Source organism: Maniola hyperantus, chromosome 24 (genome assembly GCF_902806685.2).
Source record: "Maniola hyperantus chromosome 24, iAphHyp1.2, whole genome shotgun sequence".
NCBI classification, from domain to species: domain Eukaryota; kingdom Metazoa; phylum Arthropoda; class Insecta; order Lepidoptera; family Nymphalidae; genus Maniola; species Maniola hyperantus.
In genome coordinates, this window is record NC_048559.1 from 5106576 (window position 1) to 5128947 (window position 22372).

A 22372-nucleotide genomic window follows, 5' to 3' on the forward strand; every position below is an offset into this window, starting at 1 on the left:
TTTCTGGTAGGGTAGTAACTCACCACGGCCGTAGCCACCCACCAGAACATACCAAAGACAATATAGAAATAATGAAACATGAAATAGCTCCTGTCGGAAATCCCTCCCTATAACCTCCCGTTGCAAGGCGAAATATCAGGCACTAGGTACCTTTTCTTGCTAGATAAAGTAGGTTTATACACAGAATGATTATTATAAGTTATTAGTTAGTAGATACCTAAACCACCTACAATAGTATTAATATGACTAAAGAAAAACCTTGACTTTTAATTCTATACCTATAATAATAGCTACTTACCTACATTTAGAGTGAAGTGATGGGAAAATGAAACAACAAACTGACCATTTTATTTATTTTTGTTTTAAACTTAATATTTACCTATTCTAGTATTTTTAGATCAACCTGATTCTCAAATAATTTTGATAACTCGATCTAAAAATTACCTAATAAAAATTACTAAAAAAATACCAATATTACCGCTAAAGTGCGTAAATCGAGTGCCGAACTCTGCATTAACTAGATACAATAATAGAACTTTACCTAGTTAATGTGCAGTAAATCGCGGAACGGCTTATTTAAGGTACATTTATAGCTAAGTCCTAAGACAGTAAGTAGTGTACTAAAGAAATCCAACTTATTAGTTTGTAGGGGGTCAAGTCAAGTGTCATGAATATGCTACGCTAGTAGATTCGGTCCGTTGTCCCTTCATTTACTTTCACCTTCGTTTCGCTACGAAAGACGGAGGCTTGCTACGCTCGCCACTTCCCCCTTCACTCTACTCGATCTCGTAGACTATAAGACAAAGCCTTCACAGTTCAGTTCAGTTTCCTTCGTCCTTTCCAAAATAACACTCTAGATGCAGAATGGACAAGACAGTGTGAAGTACTTAGATTTTTTTTGGGCTACATTTGACCATCTTATGCATTTATTAATGAAATTAATGATGATTTATTCTACATTTTATACTTAGATTGCAGATTACCTAGCAACCTAAAAAACCAACTAACCAACAAACAAAACACACTTTCGCATTTATAATATGGATAGGTATAAAATCCATTTCAAAAAACTCCCTGCGGGATAAGATAGCACAATAGATTTAGACCAAATTTAGTTTAGCTTAGAGATTATGTACAATATTATTTGCCACAATATCAAAATTAACTAGTTAACCTGGAAAACGAAACAAGTTTTCACACTTTAGTAGCCTCAGCCTAATAAGTAATCTGCGAATTAACTAGTTAACCTAAGCTCTAAGTGGTTGACGCACTTTAGCGGTAACATTTACACTATATACTAAATATACACACTACTTAGCTGTTTCCGTCTCGTCATTGTTTATTGCGTCACAGTTACTTATATCGTGAGATAAAGTATGAGTCGAAACACCGGAATCATAATTTAGCGAAATGTCCTTAAAACTCACTGCGCCTGAGTCATCTGCGTTATTCGAGAAGTTCCTCGTTAAATCCAATTCACTTCTCAACTGCTGTACCGCCTGGATTACTTCGTTTTGAAAATTCATATTCAACTTATACAACTGCTCCGAATGTTCTCTTTCCCTTCGCACTTCATTCCTCAAATGCGTGTCTTTAAATTTATCAAATTCCGTCATAATCCTCACTTTAGATTCATAGGCATGTTGAACCATCGACACTAGTGTAAACATTTTCTCTATAACCTTTTCTTTGACTTCCTTGGAAATATTCGGATCAGATTCAAGGTCCGATTTTGCATCTAGTGCTAAATCGTTAGCCGATGATGGAAAACCTAGTAGAGACTTCGAACTGTTTGCACTATTCGCTTTTGTAGGTGATGCATCAAGTTTAGGCGATTTCTCGTTCTCACTTCTCTTAGAGTTAAAAGCACCGTGAGCTACAACTTCAGTAAACACACCTGAACTCGGTTGCTTGGACTGATATTCGGCTGTTTTCTTATTAACTTTCTGGAGTAATTCGTTATTCTTTTCCTTCTGTAAGTCATAACTTGTCTTCTGTAGGACTTCTTCGTGCACTCTGCTTTCTTGTCCATTATTTTTGTCCTTACTATATGGACTTCCGGTTCTGTTGCTAAAATTTGTGATAGTTAGCTTAGACATGTCTCTTCCTTATAAGGGATTGGAATGGTCAAGAAAGTTCTTCAAATAGGCCACGTTGAACTGATTTTTCTTGCTATCACATAACTCTGTCCGCCCTGCCTGATGACGATGGAAGAACTAAGTTAGTTTGCGTTGAATTATTACGATCGCCATATGAGTGTAGGTTTCGCTCCATAGTTTTGGTTTGTCAGCGCTTCCTAAGTGTGGCAATGAATTTCTGATTACGTTTGAGCTCAGAGCCAACACCGCGTAGGCCTTAATGCAGTTTGCATTGAATATTTGTTGACTATGTAAGCGAGGTATTTAGTCAAGTGTTTGAACAACGAAATGAGCATGTTTGGATAGCGATACGGCATGACGTAATCGCAAAACCGGCTTAGTTGATGGCTGCACTAAATTGTAAATTCAATAGATAACTGAGCTAATTATTTCTAGGTTAATTATTATTAACTGATAGTAAAACAAAAAATGCACGCTAGGTGCGAAGTACGTACCTACATATGTCATTTTCCGGATTTTAATTCGGCGTAGCATAGGGAATCCTGTAGTATATCCGTAGCTGTACCTATAATTATCCTGTGCTACGCCGAATGAAACTACGCGCTCAAACAAGTATGAAATCTGGATCTGTGCCAGGGCGTCCCGATTAGTATTAGTTCCATCCATCCAAAATACACACCCATTTAGAAATTAAATAGTGCCAGCTATAGTTCGATCAAAGATCCTTAGAAAGACGTCATCATCATCATTATCTACCGATAAACCTCCACCGTTGGACATAGGTCTCTTGTAAGGATTTCCACACATCACAGTCTTGCACTGCCAGATCCAACGGCTCCCTGCGTCTAGTTTGATGTCATCTGTCCACCTAGTGGAGATCTTCCAACGCTGCGCCTTCCAGTAGGAAGTTGCCGTTCTAGATAACATCTTGGATCCCCAACGTCTATCGTGTTTTGGAACTACATATGTGCCCTGCCTGCCCATTGCCACATCAGCTTCGCAACCCATTTAGCTATGTCAGTTGGTGACCTGCAGCCATTTCACAAATAACGTTTGGCAAAATTATGCTAAAATTATCTTGCTTGCTTTCTTGCTTGGCAAATTCTTGAAATTAATATCTGATGTGTATGTAAATCTCTGAGATTTTATTTTTAAGATGAAAAAATAGACATCATGCCTAGGTTCTACGCTTGAAAATCCGAGATTTTCGAGCCCCTTATCTTAGTTAATATATTTTACAGGGGGAAACTCTAGCTACCTAGCTGACCCAACCCGGCTTCGGTGTCGAATTTCAGGTGGAAATTCTGAAAATCCCTTCCAAAATGGAGACGTTACAGAGAAAACCTACATGTAAAATCAGTCAGATCCTCATTTTTAATCCATCCATACTAATATTATAAATGCGAAAGTGTGTGTCTGTCTGTTAGATTTTCACGGCCCATCGCGTCTGTGCTTCGTTAAAACCGTTTAAACCGACGACGCTTCAGTTTAACAGGTTTTAACGAAGTACAGATATAGCTTGTCCCCAGGAAGGATAGGGTACTTTTTGTCTAGAAAAATCAAGGTTTTTAAGTTCCCAGGAGAATCTTACAAAAATCTTCAAAGAAAACAAATATTTAAGGGGGCTCCCATACAACAAACGTGATTTTATTGCCATTTTTATAGATATTGGTACGGAACCCTACGTGCGCGAGTCGGACTCGCACTTGGCCGGATTTTTAGCTAACCGCTACGTGTCTCCAATAGTTACTAAATAAGATTTTCTTTCCTGTGTTCCTTATATAATTTATGTCAGCAACTTAAAGGCAATAAAATTTATGATTGGATTTGATTTTGATTTGATTTGATTTAAAATCCACGCGTACGAACACGAAGTCGCGGGCATCAGCTAGCCAGGAATGAAAATAAGCTCGCCCAAAGTACCTATGTAGTTGTGAGACATAATGTCTGTTTCACGTCTATGTACATTCAGTTTACACAATACATAGTCAGTTGTCACGCATTCACGCCATGGTGGTTTACCGAACCATGCTAATTTTGTTATTATTTATTATTATAGCCTTTTTGTTCCTTAATAATGTTTCTTACACTTATTAACACACACTTTCATTTATGTCTATAGTTTGTTATTATTTATATGTATTATTTGATTTAATGTTAAGTTACTATAAATATATGTTTTATTTATTATTTATAATATTATGTATTAAGTTTTTTTTTTTTTTTTTTTTTTTTAATTAAGGACCTCTCTATGAGTGTAGGCCTCCTCCATTTTTTTCCACAATTTTCTGTCTATAGCTTTATTGACCCAATTTTCTCCCGCTATGCTAGCTATTTCATCTGCCCAACGTTCCAGCGGTCTGCCTCTTTTTCTTTTTCCCCGGGGGCCAGACCAGGCAGACAATTTCTTTGTCCATTTTTGCGTATCCATTCTCGCGATATGACCTGCCCATGCCCATTTTAGTCTTTTACTATGTTTTAAAGCATCCACAACATTTGTTTTTCTTCTTATATCCGTACTTCTTTGTTTATCTAAGCGCTTTATGTTTAGTATACTTCGCTCCATAGCTCTTTGGCATGTTAGTATCTTATTTTTAGTGTAGTTGTTAAAGACCCAGGTTTGACACGCATATGTGAGACAAGGCAAGATACACATGTCAAGAATTTTCTTTTTCAGTTTTATGGGAAGGTTTGATTTTAATGTTTCTTTATAGCTCCAGAACTTGTTCCAGGTCATGGTCACACGTCGGTCAATTTCATCGCGATGTCTAGATTTTTTGAATGATATTTGTTTTCCCAGATAAATATATTCGGTTACATATTCTAGAGTTTCATTGTTGATTTGTATCGGTTTATTGGAATTGTTTGTCATGACTTTTGTTTTTAAGGTGTTTAATTCTAAGCCAATCTTTTTACTAGCAGAATACAAATCGTTTATCATTGACTCTAGCTGTGATGCTGTCTCAGCGAATAAAACAATGTCATCAGCAAATCTGAGGTTGCTTAGGAAGCTACCATTTATGTTAATACCTTTCTTGGACCAATTCAAGTCTTTCATGATGTTTTGAAGTACAGTTATAAAGATTCTAGGTGAGAGTGGGTCGCCCTGTCTTACACCTCTACATATATTTATTTTTTTACCTTTTTTGTCCAGTTTCACTTTACTTACACTGTTATTATATATATTTTTTATTACTTCAATAGCATCATTGGGAACATTGCATTCTTGTAGAGCTTTCCACATACTATTATGAGATATAGAGTCAAATGCCTTGGCATAATCAATAAATGCCAAGTAAAGTGGGCGTCTATATTCTTCATACTTCTCTATTACTTGTTCTAGAACATATATATGGTCTATAGTTGAGAAACCTTTCCTAAATCCTGCTTGTTCTACTGGCTGGTGTTCTTCTGTAAATAATTTAATACTATCTTCCAGGCAAGATGCAAACAGTTTATACAAGTTTGGTTGCAAACTGATGGGTCTGTAGTTTGAAATATCTGCTGGATTTCCTTTTTTGTATAATAATATAATATCTGACTCTGCCCATTCTTTGGGTATTTTTCCATTGTCTAAAATTTTATTAAAAAGGATAGTCAAATGAGGTGTCAGTAAAGTTTTTCCTGCTTTTATTGCTTCGTTAGGTATGCCGTCTGGTCCGTTACTTTTATCATTCTTTAAACTGACTATTTTTTTCATAATTTCTACAGTGGTGAATCTGTCCAACGTAGTAGAATTTAAGACAGGTATTTTGTCTATTGGTTCAATATACTGTCGAGCATATAGGTTTTTATAGAAATTTGTTGCTATATTTATTATTTCTGATCTAGAGAAAGTTTTTGTATTGGTCGAGTTATCATTTAAGCATGGTATCCACTTTTTACCAGTGTTGAGCTCTTTGGAGCTCTTCTTCGTGCTTCCTGAAGAGATTAAATGTTTCTCGATTGTATTCCATCTGTGTTCTTGATATTCCTTCTTAATACGTTTAAAAATATTTTTATATAATCCACTAAGTTCTTGCTTTTCTTCTTTAGTAAGTGATTTTTTATGTTGCAGTTCATTTCTTCTTTTCATTAAGTTTTTTGTTTCTACTGAGATTATACTTTCTTTAAGGCTTTTTACATTTTGGATAGAGTTTAAGCTTAAAATTATTGCTTGCTTAATTTTTGAGTAATACGATTCTACATCTTCATCGTCTTCCAAACTTATACATTCTGTGTTTATTTTGAGAGCCTCTACGAAGACAGATTCATCACTTTTTGTTGTAATTTTTATGTTTTGTTTTCTATATTTCGTTCTACTTTTTTTAGTGTTTGACAATATGAAAGTGCATCTAATGAGTCTATGGTCACTGGGAAAGGATAACTGATTAATTATTTCTATGTTAGAAATTTTTTCTTTTACATTTGATAAGACATAGTCAATTTGACTTTTTGTTTTATTTGGTGAAAGCCATGTCCATAAGGTATTTAACTTTTTTTTGAAAATACTATTGATTATTACAAGGTTATTTTCAAAAGCAAATTGTAGTAGCCTTTCACCTCTTTTGTCCCTTTTTCCATAACAGTAGGGTCCTAAAATAGTATTCTCTTCCGGGCGCCTCTGTCCTATGCGGGCATTGAAGTCACCCAATAAGATATATTTATGGTATGATTTATCAATAGCATTTTGGAGCTGATCATAGAAGTTATTCATTTCATCTTCCTTTGAGTCAATAGTAGGTGCATACACCTGAATAATAGAAAGTGACAAAGTGTTAAATTTTAGATTCAGTATACATATTCTTTCCGATATTGCAATGAAGCTCTCAATAGTATCTTTCCATTCTTTCTTTATGAGGAATCCTACGCCATATAGACCTTTTGTTTCACCATAATAGCAGAATACATGTTCGTTATCCTCTGTAATAGAATATCCTGTCCTTCTGATTTCGGAAAGTCCAATTATATCATAATTAATTATTGACATTGCTTCTTTGAGTTCTAGTAATCTTTCATCTGATAGGAGAGATCTGACGTTATATGTACAAATGTGGAGTTTTTGTAATGGAGGGTTGTGGTCACTTACCCCCACGGGGAATTTTGTTATACTTACTTTTAATTTCTATGTTATCCGGATGCATTCCTAGTATATATCAATGGTAACGCATCATTTCCTTCTTGTGCTAGCAACCAGTGGAAGATATGATATTGCGAAGCTAGGAAAAAGTTGTAAGTTTATTTTGCTTCTGTATGGTTATTATTTTCAGATCTTAATCACAAAAATACGATTACGATTGAATATTTATGTAAAATATACATACTAGCTAGCTTTAAGTTTTATTATCTACTATCTGCGTCCGAACGGCATCCCTTTATCGATAACGACTTCTGCGGCGTTCTCACAACCCTATGATCGTAATTATTTATGAGCCCCTTCGCACGTTCGTAATGGCCTTAGTATAGCAACATAGATCGCGCAAGAGTATTCGAAACCTTAGCCAGGTGTATGATGGGTGGTGGTAGTGATGGAGATGATGATGGTGATGGTTGTGGTAGAAGTGGCGGTGGTAATGAAGGTAGGTTAGTAGTGGTGGTAGTAGTGGCCGTTAGGTAAACAGATAAGCCGATCCGTACAAAGCGGCAGCTACTTTTACATAAATTATATCTTTTGATGTACAACACACTATAATTCCCGGCCATTTGTAGAATACGTCCACATGAGTAAGATATACGTCTGCGCGCACGGTACGACTGCCCCAGCTATTTATCATGCCGGAATAATTAGGTAATTAACCGCCTGCTTGATTCGTAAATTCCTGCCGCTGACAATATGGAAAAAGTCCTATATTTCGCTTCTTAAATTCCCAAATTGCCCCTCGGACCCTGGACGTAATAATTATTTGAATCGTCAATCTAAATACAGTACGCGTAGTGCCGTCTTTATCCTATTGGGAGGCCAAGGCACATTAGAACAATGGGGTCCCTATGATCTTGACAGAGTAGGTACTATTTTCTTAGAATAGGCAAAGAAAGTAGATAAGTCACGTTCTAGATATTCGGTAATAAAATATCGGTCGGTCGGTTATACATAGTTTGGTGATCTAGCAGGGACTAGTGAGCCCCTATCGATCGTGGGCCTTGGGCACGTGCCCAGAGTGCCCAATGGGAAAGGGCTCTGAGTACGCGACAGGAGATAACAATCGGGGAAGGAACGCCCGGCACACCCGCACAGCCCCCGCGCCAACCTAGTCTGGGTGAACGCGGGTGACGTGCGGTGGGTGGGGAGTCTCCCCGCCTCATACCCGGATTGCCGTCCTAGCCTGTCGCGGACTATAGGAACCCCGTCAAGTGACAAAAATATTTCCGATACAATTCGTCAATCTGGCAATCATTTTCGATGTTTATTGTTTAGAACTCATCTACTAAACTCCGAAAAGTTAGAGGTGCGTGCCTGGGATCGAATCCCCAACTTCCCGAATAGAAGGGTGACGTGTTAATCACTAGGCTATCACCACTCATGACTGCATAACTGTAATTAATATCCACTGTATTATTTTGTGATGCGGGGCCCAGAACTGCACAGAATACTTATGATACAAGCTTCCATACTAATGCATGGTCGATTGTGATCGAATAGTTCCGCCATCGGAGAAAGTGATCGGCTACTGGGCTTTGACTTTAATTATGCTATGATTAAAACGACTTCTGCACAATATTCAGCATCCTTAGTTATCTCACGTTTTAAAAAAAAGCCTCTCCAGAGTCGTTTTTGTCTATAGGTTTGCATCATATTTTATTATCAGGTAAACCTCGTTTTATAAAAATTTGATAATGAGAAAGGTTGTAAGTATGTACGTAAGTTAATTATAAAATATAAGGTATTATTATTAATATTATTATTTTAAGGTACATTAAATGAATAAATATTTTCGAAGTAAAAAAAATAATTGTAAAATATTCAAAATAATGTAAGTAAATAATGCAAATATATGGACGATGACTTACTAAAAACTTATGAAGGTATGCCTAAAATATTGATCGCGCTACTTTGATATACGGATAGATGTATGAACCTAAACATTGTCAAATCCTTAGGAAAAGGTTCTTAATCTTAGAGTTTCTACGTAAATCGTGCCCAAAAATAATACTGCAACATATCTCATAAAACAATGAATACTTAGCAGCTCTGATAAATGATATTATCTCTAGAGTGACAAGTTCAATGATAGCAATTTAAGAACAATTACGTATTCAACCTGCGCGTGCGCTGCGTCTCCTCTTCCATATCAAACACACTGCTAATGCATACGTGATTTCTCTCTTTCTTTCCTCAAGAACTTCCCCTTTGTGCGAAAAAGACAAAACAAATGGATCACGCCTTCGACGATTCAGGGTATGGTGTCACAAACAACAGAAAAGGCGCCTGATGTCGACGTTTCTAAAACGTCAGTATATCAACCAACAATGGTAGAACATAAACCTTTTCGATTCCGAAACCGTTGGGAGGATTCGTATCAAATAGCTTTCCCTTACACTTGCATCGCCAGCTGACAAAGATCGTAAGTACGCGTTTGAGGAGTACATACCAAGACAATCCGTACCGGAACTGGAGACTACGTGTTGAATTTGAAATAGCTGTATAAAAGCCAATGGGTCCTTGTGAAAACTATCACAATCTCACCAACCGTCTTCCAGTGAACACCAGGAGTCAATATGGCATCAATTAAAGTGGTGTGTCTAGTTTTCATATTTGGGGGCGCGATAGCCCAGCCCTCCAAACAAAGCTTCTTCAAAGGCACATCTTTGGAGAGCGTTGTCGAAGATATGAGATCAGGATGCGTCGAGGGCATGGATCCAAGCGCTTGCATCAAGTACAAGGTCATGTCTTTATTCGACAGCATCATTACAACGGAAGCTTTCCAGGTAAATTTCAAAGCTTTCACTTAAATTTCATCGAGATACATTTGAGATATCGAAAGTTTTCTAATTGCTATTTGTCAACAGAACTCCGGTGCAGTGGAGGTGACGAAGAATGGTGCAAGCAATGCAGTGACTGGTCGTTCTTCCGATGATTTCATGGACACTATTGAGAGCTACATCCAGTCTCACGACGTGACCTTCCAGATGCCTATTGTTGATACAAAAATCACTGTTAGCCCACGGAACTTGGACAATGATGAGCTTAGCTTAAACATCAAGTTTAACAAGGAAGGTGCTCGCGCCGTCGGAGAGGCACGGAAAGCTAAACTAAAGAAGATCATCGTCCCAATCCTGGTGTTCGTTCTCCTCAAGGCTATGACCCTGATTCCTCTGGCTATTGGAGTGCTCGGACTGAAGGCCTGGAACGCCCTGCAACTGTCATTCTTCTCTTTCGTCATCTCCGTCGCTCTGGCTATCTTCCAGCTGTGCAAAAAGGTGAGTCCTTAAAATTGTTCTTGTATGTTTAGGTTAGTTCACAATAGCAACTTCAGGTTTTTCTTACCAAGGCAAGATCTTTGTAAGCGCAATGTAGTCAAATTTTTGCCTGCAATGTTTTGTAGCACTTTTGCATTATTAAAATTGTGTTACTTCAATTTGGAAATCCCATTTCAACCATGTTCAGAAAAGCAAGTTCAACAAATTGAGCGCATCATTTAAAAATCCATCTCCCCATACGTGTTTTTAAGAAAAACTTATTAGTTAATAGAGTAAAATCATTTTTAGAAATTATGCATTTTGCACCGTCATGCACCTAAAATATCACAAAGAAACTTCCCTTAACGAAGTACCCATGCACTCTTTTCGCACCGATATCAAATAACTTTTCTCGCACTACCCCTTATAAGGCCTCGATCACACTAACCTGCTTCATAATTCTACCCTCGAGTAACGTTATAGTTTACCCAGATTGCCGCGGACAACTCCCATCCGCAGATCTCCGCTCACGGACCCTGGGATGCTGCGTACGCCGCCACCCGCCACAGGAGAGAGGCTGAACCCCAGGACCTAGCTCAAGAGCTCGCGTACAACGCCTACCACTAAGGAAAACGACGACATCGCGAGAGTTTGTTCTAGTCCTGCGATCCTGCTACTTTGGCTGTTCTAAGCAAGCGCGTACTCAAAACCCTAAACAAGGCGTGCAATTTTTCTATTTTCTGGGATAACGCAATTATTTTTAGGATAAGTAGCTTTTCCTAATTGTGTAAATGTCCATATACAAACACGGCGAACTCTCGTGATATAATGTTGAATGGGAAACGAAAACTGATCGATTTAACCTGAGCCGTATGTATTGAGTCATCAAGCAAACGGGTAGAAACCAAATAGGTTTTTCGGAACCGAGTATGTAAATAGTGTGAATTGTACCTAATTATTTATTTAATTGTGTGAGTGTGTGCTTGAGACGCGTGATTGTTATTTATTGTTTAAATAAAATATATTTTAAAATATTATTGTTTGATTTCTTAGTACCTTCAAAGGAATTAACTAGGCATCTTAAGTACGCTTCTACCTAGACATCTTTGCTTTCCATCAGGTATGATTGCCGTCAAGCACCTAAATAATTAGGGTACCCTTAATTATTTATTTTCCACAAGTAATTAACACATTTTTATCGATTTTGATGTATGTAAATAACTAAACCGATTGCTTAGCTTACTATAACTTTTCCACCGATAAGCTAAAACGAGCTTTGCTGAAATAGGAAAACTGAAAAGCCATAAAAATATAGCTACACTATTGCCGAGTTTTACTTATATTCCAAGTGAGCTACGAAATCCGTGGTGGAAAACGCAGTCCTAGTAATCTGTTCTGTTCTGATAAAATCTAGTTAGTAAAATGTTTATGTTGTATATGTATACCTATTTATGTATTTTACAAATCACCAAAAATATAAAACATTAGTCTTCATTTATATTCCTAGTTTTTCCTGAAAGAATACTTCCTGTATGAAAAACAAACTCCTAATTAACAGGTCCTGAAAATTGACATACGCATTTTCAAGAGTTTTTAAAGCAGCCTTTGTCTACAGAATAAAATAAGTTTGTATTCGTTTCAAAACTGAATATCATATTTTTTTCTACCCACATAACCTGACCTCATTAAAAATCAATTATGAAACCTACCTATGAAAATGAATGCCATATTAATTTAATGAGAGAAAATCAATAACCAACAGGATGTTATTAATATGCTCATTGTACGCCTGTGGCTGCGCATGAGTCGAATATGTATGAAAAATAATTAAAAATCTCTCCGCACACTTTTGCACGCGACTTTCTCTATTGAAAACTTTGAAACTTTATGTTTAGGTATTCTGTATTCTGCTCACATGTAGGTACTGCCACAGCGTGGGTATATATCACGACGTACGTAGGTATATACAATACAGTACGCGATAGGTGGAGATGGCAACCGGGGTATGAGGCAAGAGGACACCGCGCACACCCGCACGTCATCCGCGCTATCCGCGGAAGCTCGGCGACTGTACGGGTGTGCGGGTGTCCTGTGTCCCCACCCCGATTGCCATCTCGACCTGTCACGTACTATAGCTACATACAGTAAGACTAGACCCTTGATATTTGCGGACGAGCCGACTTTACGATCGTAGCAAGCTACGAATACACATACCCGAATAACTGAGCCTCTGGCAGCAAAATAATTTGTTTGTTGCTTTTGCCGACTTCTATTGATTCACAATCACAGGTTTACACCCAATATCTAAGGCGGGAGAAGGTGAGCATAACGTCTCCTTCTTCTCCCCTGTCTTCTTCTGCGGAGCGGGTGGGCGTCAGTATCCAGCTCTTCCCGCTCCACGGCCTCCTTCAGTGATATGACAGTTTCACAGAAGGAGACCATTATGCTCCAACTCGTCTCACTACTGATCATGTCGTCTATTATGTTCGAGAGTGCGAGCCTTCCTCTTAGGGTCGACAACATAATATTATGCCGCTGAGTTGCCCATGCCGCACACTCTACCAAAGTGTGAAACCCGTATCTTCTGGTGTGTATCCTACCGTCTTGCAATCTGATGCAGGTACTTGCCAAAACAACGTCTGTTCTAATTTATCCATGTTCGTGGAAACGGACTGCGTCTAAAACGGATTACGATTTACAAGAGTGCGGACATTGATGTTAGTTGGAACAGGTCGTTATTATGAGGGGCGCCAGCCAGGTAACCTCCCAGTGTGCTTGGGTGCTGCAATTCCCTTTTGGATACGTCCGGGGGGAAGGGCAGTGTTCGGGCCGGTGCGCCCCGGTAACATGGCCAATAATTCCTCTTCAATGATATTGTTGGTCATGGCTAATGACCTGGCAGGGGGGAAGGTCTCTCCGCGTGTCCCTCTGACTAGCAGAGGGCACAGTGGACGAGACGTGAGGGTGGGAGGGAGAATCCCTCGGAGGGAGAGGCGAGCTCGGTGTGCACTAACCCTGCCTCTGAGGAGGCCGTGGGGGAACTAATCTTGCGCGGCCCTCGCCACAAATCGTAATCCCGGTAGGAGTGTTCATGGTCATGTCTCACGACCTCATACTGGGACCGAGGGTCTTGGCTTAACCGCCCGGACCGCGAGGAAGAAAACCTCTATAAAAAATCACCCCGAATCCCAAGCGGCGGCGCACCGTGAGGAGATGCATGGCTGACGGGTTGTTCAGTCGCTAGTGCGTACCTCGTCAGGGTACCGGCCGACCCCCGTGACGAGTTACGCTTAGGCTTACCCGGGTGTAGGGGGCAGCACTTGGGAAGGACCACAAATTTGCCTTGTACTCGTGGGACTAGAATGGATAAAATAAATCAAATTGTAAGCATAGAAGGTGATGAAAGAAGGGAAGCAGAGTGTGAAAGGGAGAACAGAGCAGTTCCAGTTGCAGGGAACAAGGAGGATATGTCGGGAGCCATTTGTCTTTATGACAATATGGACCTGACGGGTACGTCGGACTCAGAGCCGAATACCAGGTCGCTACGCTCGTCTAAGGCCAAAGGCCGCTCTAGGCAGTCACAGCCAGTGAAAAGACGTCGCCTGGCATCTGGCGTATCCACCAGCGAGCCGGATGAGTTACCGTCTCAAGAAGCATTGTCCGCTCAAAAGAAGAAATCGGTATTCCTCAAACCAAGGACCGTAGATAGTGGGGAAGACGAAATCCAGGAAATGGCCCGTTCCGCCACCGTGGCACGGGCCTCTCTTGGCATATGTGCGTCAGTAGATAGCGCAGCCCTCGCAAAACAGGTTGCCAGTGATGTGGAGGTGATCCATCGGGTCGCAACCAAGTCGAAGAACCTGAAGGGCACCTTCGCGCGGGCCCTTAAAGACGCGGGCAATTCGATAAAGGAGGCGGTAGAGGCCTTGAGCCTTAAGTTCTCTGAAGGTGAAGCTGGAAAACTGCAGGCTGAAAATGCATGCCTTAGACGCGAAATAGAGGCTCTCAAAAAAGAAATGGCGGAGCTTCGTAAGGAGGTGAGAAGGGCCGACAAGAACCCCACGCCTCAACCGTCTGGTGCTGTTCCAAAAAAGGCGACACCTCCGGCGACTCCACAGGGCCCCTCGTCAAGCCCGGGAATGGCTGACGAACTTATAAGATCTATCATGATCCAAGTTGGGAACATGATAAACGCACGGCTGGAGTCTTTCGAACAGAGACTCCCTCCTGAAAAGAGACTTCGCCCTCCGCTCGCCGCGGAGAGGCGAAATATGGAAAGGGAAGACATCGCCCAGACTCAACAGTCGCAAGCAAGGGCGGCCGCGCCAGAGGGAGCATCAACTCCCAATACTGCGGCGAGGGGTAGAGGCCGAAAGGGCAAAAAGCGAAACGCGGAACCGATGTCTGTCGACCAAACCAGGCCCGACGTCCAGTCTTCGACTGCGGAGAATGTTGCCGACGCTAATGAATGGACCAAGGTTGGCAAAGGTGGCAAGAAAGTAAAGAAAAAGGCCGCTCCCAAGCCGAAAGCCAGCAGAAACACTGCCAAGGCCGCTAGAAGGAAACTGCGCCCTCCTCGATCAGCGGCAGTGGTCATCACGCTGCAACCCGAAGCTGAAGAAAGAGGCTTAACCTACAAGGAGGTATTAACCCAGGCGAAGACCAAGATTGATCTTGCTGGCTTAGGTGTTCCCGGAGTAAGATTCCGACAATCCGCAACTGGAGCCCGCGTCCTGGAGGTGCCCGGGGAAGCTAATAATGAAAAAGCTGACTCCCTGGCGCAAAAGTTAAGGGAGCTGATCCCAGAAGGTATAGCTAGGGTCACTAGGCCAACAAGATGCGCAGATCTTAGAATCTATGGCCTAGATGACTCCCTAGACGGGAGAGACATCGCCGCCGCAGTAGCACTTAAAGGTGGCTGCCCAATTGAATGTGTCAAAGTGGGGACAGTCCAGCGTGCCCCCAGAGGCTCTGGAACGGCCTGGGTCAGCTGCCCCGTCGCAGCTGCAAAAACGGTGGTGAATGAAGGCCGTTTAACGATTGGTTGGGTCGTCACTCGGGTTGAGCTCCTAAAGCAAAGGCCTCTGCGCTGCTTTAAGTGCTTGCAGATCGGACACGTTCGCGCAGTGTGCACGGCAGAAATTGATCGCAGCAGTGAGTGCTATCGTTGCGGTCAGGCTGGGCACAAGGCGGCTACCTGCTCGGCTGAGCCAAAGTGTTCGCTGTGTTCAGCGGCGGGAAAGCCCGCCAATCATAGAATAGGTGGTGGGAACTGTCACCCTCCGCAAACAAAGAAAGGAAAAAAGGCGAGTGCTGGCCCCCGGGCCGAATCACAACCTGATTGCCCATCCACCAGTCGTGGTGCTACCCAGGACAAAGAGAGAGTGAATATGACCGTTGATTAAGATGGCCATTCGCTTCCTACAGGCGAATCTCAACCACTGTGCCAGAGCTCAGGACCTTTTGCTCCAGAGCATGGCAGAGCGGTTGATCCACGTCGCTGTGGTGGCAGAACCGTACGTTGTTCCCTCTAGGGACAATTGGATTGCAGATCAAGATGACCTAGTGGCCTTGGTCACCCAAACTGCGACGGGCTCCCCTGCATTCGAACAAGTGGTGAAGGGCAGGGGGTTCGTCTCAGCTCTTGTGGGGAGCACAGTGGTTATTGGTGTTTATTTCTCGCCAAACCGCAATCTATCGGAGTTTGAAGATTTTTTGGATCGCCTACGAGCCCAGATTGGCCAATGCCACCCTAATCGGGTGCTCGTTGCTGGTGATTTCAACGCCAAGTCCACGGCGTGGGGATCGCCAGCGACTGACGCGCGTGGAGCGGTTTTAGAGGAGTGGGCCGTGCTTACGGGTCTCTCCGTGGTGAACCAGGGATCAACCCCCACATGCGTGCGACGCCAGGGAAGCTCTATTGTGGATATAACATTCGCTGATGCTGCCCTGGCACGCCATGTTCAGAACTGGGTAGTGCTAGAGGAAGAGACGCTATCGGATCATCGCTACATCCAGTTTGACATATTGGCCGTAAATGCAATGGTCGCGAGCGTCCCAAGTCGATCACGATCACGACGAGGTGGCCGTCCACGGTGGTCGGTAAAAAGTATGAACCGCGAGCTACTCATTGAAGCGGCGATTGTTCAGGCCTGGGTAGCCGGTACGAGAACCCCGGTGGAAGTGGACGAGGAAGTCGAATGGCTCGGTGGGGCCATGACCCAAATTTGCGACGCGGCCATGCCACGTATCAGGCCTCACCCGCCAAACCGTGCGGTATACTGGTGGTCTGCTGAAATAGCCGAGCTCCGCAGAACCTGTATACAAGCGAGGCGCCCATACACACGGTGCCGAAGACGTCGCCCTCGCGACGAGGCTGAAGAGGAACGCCTCTATGCTGTATACAGGAATGCAAAAATAGCGCTGCAAAAGGCCATCAGATCCGCCAAAGACCTGGCGGAAAAGGCCATGCTCGAAAGCCTTAATGGCGATCCATGGGGTAGGCCGTACAAAATGGTGATGCGGAAGCTTCGGCCTAAGGTTCCACCTTTGACTCAAAGCCTTCAGCCCCAGCTGCTGAACTCGGTGGTGGAGGGCCTATTCCCAAGTATGCCTGAGCAGGAGCCGCCGTGTATGGCTTCACCCAGAGAGACAGACTTACCTGATTTGGCTGCTCCAGATGTATCCGAGGGCGAGCTGAAGGCAGCTCTTCTGCGACTCCAGTCCAAGAACGCTGCTCCGGGACCAGATGGCATTCCTGGCCGTGCATGGGTGCTGGCTCTTGGTCCACTGGAGCCCCAAGTTCGGGCGTTATTTAGCACCTGTTTGGGACAGGGCGAGTTTCCGCGTCCATGGAAAACGGGGAAACTGGTCCTGCTGCGAAAGGAGGGACGTCCAGCTGACTCCCCATCAGCATATCGGCCAATAGTCTTGCTAGACGAGTTGGGCAAACTATTCGAACGAGTAATCTCAGCTCGAATCGTCCGCCACCTGGAAGGGACGGGTCCGGACCTCAGTGAGTTCCAGTTTGGTTTCCGCCGGAGCAGATCGACTGTTGATGCTATCGCTCGGGTGAGAGCCTTGTCGGAAGATGCAACGTCCCGGGGTGAAGTGGTTCTGGCGGTGTCCCTTGACATCGCCAATGCTTTCAACACCTTACCCTGGGGCAGCGTTAAAGAGGCTCTAAGGTTCCATGCGCTTCCACTATATTTGCAGCGCATCATAGAAGCCTACCTATCAGAGAGAGCAGTAGAGTATCCCGTACACGATGATGACGGTGAATGGGTTCGGCGGGAAATGTCACGCGGTGTTCCACAGGGATCTGTCCTAGGACCCCTACTGTGGAACATTGGGTACGATTGGGTGCTGCGGGGGGTTAACCTACAGGGCGTTGACGTAACATGTTACGCAGACGACACCCTTGTAACGGCGAAAGCTGGTAGCTTCAATGAGGCGCGTGAGCTTGCCACAGCGGGCGTAGCCCTAACCGTGGAACGAATTCAGCGGTTGGGCTTAAAGGTAGCCCTAAACAAGTCGGAAGCTATATGCTTTCACGGACCAGGAAGGGCTCCTCCAACTGGTGCAGTCCTAGTAGTGGACGGAACTTCCATCGCTGTCAGATCAACAATGAAATATCTCGGACTTGTCCTTGACAGCCGATGGAAGTTCGAGGAGCATTTTCGGCGACTGGCTCCCAAGCTCATTGGAGCTGCCGGTGCGCTTAGCCGGCTCCTCCCAAACCTGGGTGGACCAGATGTAGGCTGCCGTCGTCTGTACACAGGGGTGGTACGGTCGATGGCCCTATACGGGGCTCCTATCTGGGTAAATGCCCTGACCGTCCGAACAAGACCTCTGCTGCGGAGACCGCAGCGTGTCATGGCGGTGAGGGCAATAAGAGGCTATCGAACCATATCCCACGAGGCATCCTGCGTCTTGGCTGGGACCCCACCATGGGACCTGGACGCTATGACACTGGCCAGTGTGTACCAGAGGAGGGTGGATGCCCGTTTACGGGGGGAACACCCTTCTCCAAAGGAAGTGGATGGGTGGCGGCGATTAGCGCAGGCTGAGCTCCTCTTCCATTGGCAGGGGAGGCTCGAGTCACCCACAGCCGGTCACATGACCATTGAGGCTATCCGTCCTATCCTTGAGGAGTGGATGAAAAGGAAGCACGGAGCACTCACGTTCCACCTTGTACAGGTTCTTACGGGGCATGGGTGCTTTGGTAAATACCTGTGCAAGGTTGCGCGAAGAGAGCCCAGAGAGGATTGCCACCATTGCGGTAGTGCTTCAGACACAGCACAGCATACACTGGCTGAGTGCCCGGCATGGGCGGACCCACGCAAGTCGCTGGTGGAAGTTATGGGGCAGGACCTCTCTTTGCCCATCGTGGCCAGATCCATGGTGGACAGTGAGAGGGCTTGGAAAGCGATGGTCTCCTTCAGCGAGGAAGTAATGACGCAGAAGGAGGCAGCGGAGAGGATAAGAGAGGAAGCCGAGAACTCTCATCCCATGCGCCGCAGGAGAATCGGGCGCAGGCGAGCTGCGCATGACCGCCGCTTGCCCCCTTGAATAGGACCTCCGGGTAATAGACACGGGGAGTCTATTGCCCGCAGGAGAACAGGTCCTTGAGTTGGAAGGCAAGCCCTTGTCCCCGGTGAGCCTAAAACTGAGTTGGGGACCCCATTAAGTCCCAGAGCTAGGCCTGCTTTGGCGGGAGCCGTTAGCTAGGTTGCAGTCGAATACATTCGTGTCCCTGTGCCTAGCAACAACGGATGAGACAGAACACCGTGGGGTTTTAGTCGGTAAGAGTCCGACATAACCACCGCACCTCCCCGAGCGCGGTGGTATCCATGAGGATTTCCCCACGTTAAAAAAAAAAAAAAAAAAGGTCGTTATTATGAACCTGGTATATAAAATCCTGCCCCGTCTCGCCCCTGTGTCTCGCAGGATTGCTGTCTAGACGTCTCCATCGATCGGCTGTATGAAGCGGTATAAGGAATCTTTTTAGGCTGTGATACCTACAACTGAGTTCCTTGACTCAAGGCCTCAACAGATATAAAGCGTGGCAACAGCTACGCGCAGCAGCATCGGCAGTAGCACGGCAGAACGTTTTTTTTAAAATTGGATGACAAGTTAGGCCTTGAAAGCAATCTCACCTGGTGGTAAGTGATGATGCTGCCTAAGAAGGAAGCGGGCTAATCTGGAAGAGGTAAGGCAGTTTTCGATCAACATGATTTTTATACATGTGTATACTGTATAGTCCAAGGCCTGGAGGGTGAATGAAGTTGAATGAAAAATATTTTTATTTTCTTTATTTATTTATTTAGTGAACGAAGTCGTGGACATCAGCTAGTAAGTGCCCTTATTATAAATGCGAAAGTGTGTTTGTGTATTGGTTTGTCCTTCAATCACGTCGCAACGGATTGACGTGATTTTCGCATGGGTACAGATAAAGACATAGGCACTATCCCGGAAAACCAAAGAGTCCCCACGGAATTTCTAAAAAACCTAATTCCACGCGAATGAAGTCGCGAGCATCAGCTAGTAGATCATAAAGCCAACCGTTAACGGCCTACATCCAACCGTGTAAGTAAGCTATCATATTAACGACGTTTAATATAATAAACGCGGCGTACCAATGTACTGAGCCTCATTGTCATTCCAGCTGAACGCTAGGATACGTCGCATAGCTTCCTACCCTGATGACCAACTGTGGCAGCTGACGGCGCATTAGCACGGATTGACATCGATATACACCGATTAGGAGTGTAGAAAAGTTCCAAATTAAAATTGTACGCCTCAACCCCGCGCGCATTCGAATTTTCCGTACTTAGAAATTCTGAAAATTCTTTCTATTTACGTAGACCACATTATAGACAACACCTACATGTAAATTCTGAAAATTATTTCTATTTACGTAGACCACATTTTAGACAAAACCTACATGTAAATTCTGGAAATTCTTTCTATTTACGTAGACCATTTTAGACAAAACCTACATGTAAATTCTGAAAATTCTCTCTATTTACGTAGACCACATTTTAGACAAAACCTACATGTAAGTTCTGAAAATTCTTTCTTTTTACGTAGACCACATTATAGACAACACCTACATGTAAATTCTGAAAATTCTTTCTATTTACGTAGACCACATTATAGACAAAACCTACATGTAAATTCAGAAAATTCTTTCTATTTACGTAAACCACATTTGACAAACGTGGTGGACTGTGGTCTAAACCCAGCTGTGTGTGAGCTGTGCCCAGCAATGGGATCATGATGATGATGATGAACCAATTTGATGAAAGGTACAGAGAGAACTTGTATCCCAGGGAAAGGAACTAGGGCAGAAAATCAAAGTGTCTCCTCGGGGTTTAAAAAAAAAACCAAAAGAAGTATACGAATTTTTGAATTCGATGTATAAAAATATTAAAACCCTACTTTTACACATCATATTTTTTTATACATTCTGATTCCGATCTTCTTCGGGTGGCTTTCCAACTAGCAAAAGCTGGGTTGGCAGTCAGTCAGTTAGGTATTATGAGGTGTAAAATTAACCTTAGCATTGATCGTAAAACTATACAGTAGTGATAACCACGACCAGTCAGACAAAAAAAATTACTAAAGCACGTGGACGAGCTGTTGTTGACACTGGTGACATAAAAACTACCTTGTTTTGAATTAAAATCAAATAAAAACGCAATATAGAGGTTAAGCCGTCCACATAAACATCACAGCACGAAGCATGTCTAATAAACGCCTATTTTGCCGCCAAAACGGAAGTGAAACAGTAATTTCACAATCCGGACATGGCGGCGAATGCAAATGGCGGTGCGTGGTGTGAATGCAAGATGGCGGACAACCCTTATTGCATAATGAGGATTGGGTAAACGCTTTAACAAGTGCACGCGAGCTTTTTGCTAAGCAAACTGCGAACAAGTTTCACTTTCCTAGAAATGCCTATGCTGGTATAATTCTTAGACCATAATGTCATAAAACATGTGTTACTTAGAAAAAATCCTCTTAAGACGGCGGGAGCGGTAGCGGGGGCGATGGCGGGCGCGGCAGCGGGAGAGACGGCAGTTGCGGCAGTGGGAGCGGTAGCGAGAACTGCAGTGGGTGCGACGGCGGGGGCGGCAGCGTGAGCGGGAGCGGGAGCGGCAGTGGGAGCGGAATCGGGAGCGGCAGCGGGAGAGGCAGCAGGAACGGGAGTGGGAGTAGCAGTGGTGGAGGCAGCGGGAACGGCAGCGCACCCTCAAACTGTGCCGCACGGATTGTCGCCCCACCCGCCGCTTAACCGCTCGTCCCCGTGACCAGACCTTAAGTGTGTGTGTGAAGCCTTTAACAGTGGGAAATCAGAAATTTTACGTGGACGTGGTAAAAGTTTTAGGTCGGGTGTCGGTAACTTTTGGAGTTATGTGTGTTTCAAGTAATTAAAATATCACTTGCTTTAGCGACGAAGGATAACATGGTGAGGCAACCTGCATGCCTGAGAGTTCTCCATAATATTCTCAAAGGTATCTGAAGTCTGCCAATCCCCACTGGTTCAGCGTGGCAGACTATGGCCTAAACCACAGAATATAATAGTACTACCCTAAACCTTTTCCTCATTCTGAGAGGAGACCCGCATGGTGTCTCGGTGTTGGCCCGCAATGGGTTGATCATGATGATAACGCGGACGAAATCGCGGGTAACTGCTAGTTATATAAAAGTTGAAAGTTTCTCTGCGTATTGTCCCCAACACGGACGAACGGTCAGCGACTGTGAAGTTTGGATCATGCAGGTGGCTTTGGGAGATAACAGGTAGTAAAAAAATCTTACGACAAAGTATACCTAAAGTCTTTTTTTTTTGTATTTTCTTCGGAATACTATTAGAAACCACGTCATGCATTGTC

At 43.5% G+C, this 22372-nt stretch overlaps 3 protein-coding genes across 3 annotated transcripts; 2 read left to right on the forward strand and 1 right to left on the reverse strand.

The window, feature by feature from the left end:
- Window positions 1-205: 205 nt before the first annotated feature.
- Window positions 206-2338, reverse strand: LOC117993623 (uncharacterized). The gene is made up of 2 exons (XM_034981424.2): window positions 470-2338; window positions 206-433 (listed from the first exon to the last, which is right to left on the reverse strand). Exon 1 carries the CDS (start codon window positions 2097-2099, stop codon window positions 1311-1313), a length of 789 nt encoding a protein of 262 aa, XP_034837315.1. The 5' UTR covers window positions 2100-2338; the 3' UTR covers window positions 206-433; window positions 470-1310.
- A 7168-nt stretch (window positions 2339-9506) lies between these two features.
- Window positions 9507-11103, forward strand: Osi19 (DUF1676 domain-containing protein Osi19). The gene is made up of 3 exons (XM_069506773.1): window positions 9507-10004; window positions 10086-10496; window positions 10968-11103. Exons 1-3 carry the CDS (start codon window positions 9795-9797, stop codon window positions 11100-11102), a joined length of 756 nt encoding a protein of 251 aa, XP_069362874.1. The 5' UTR covers window positions 9507-9794; the 3' UTR covers window position 11103.
- A 2734-nt stretch (window positions 11104-13837) lies between these two features.
- Window positions 13838-15880, forward strand: LOC138404014 (uncharacterized). Its single transcript, XM_069506745.1, has one exon. The coding sequence runs from the start codon at window positions 13838-13840 to the stop codon at window positions 15878-15880; it is 2043 nt and encodes a 680-aa protein (XP_069362846.1).
- The last annotated feature ends 6492 nt before the right edge of the window (window positions 15881-22372 follow it).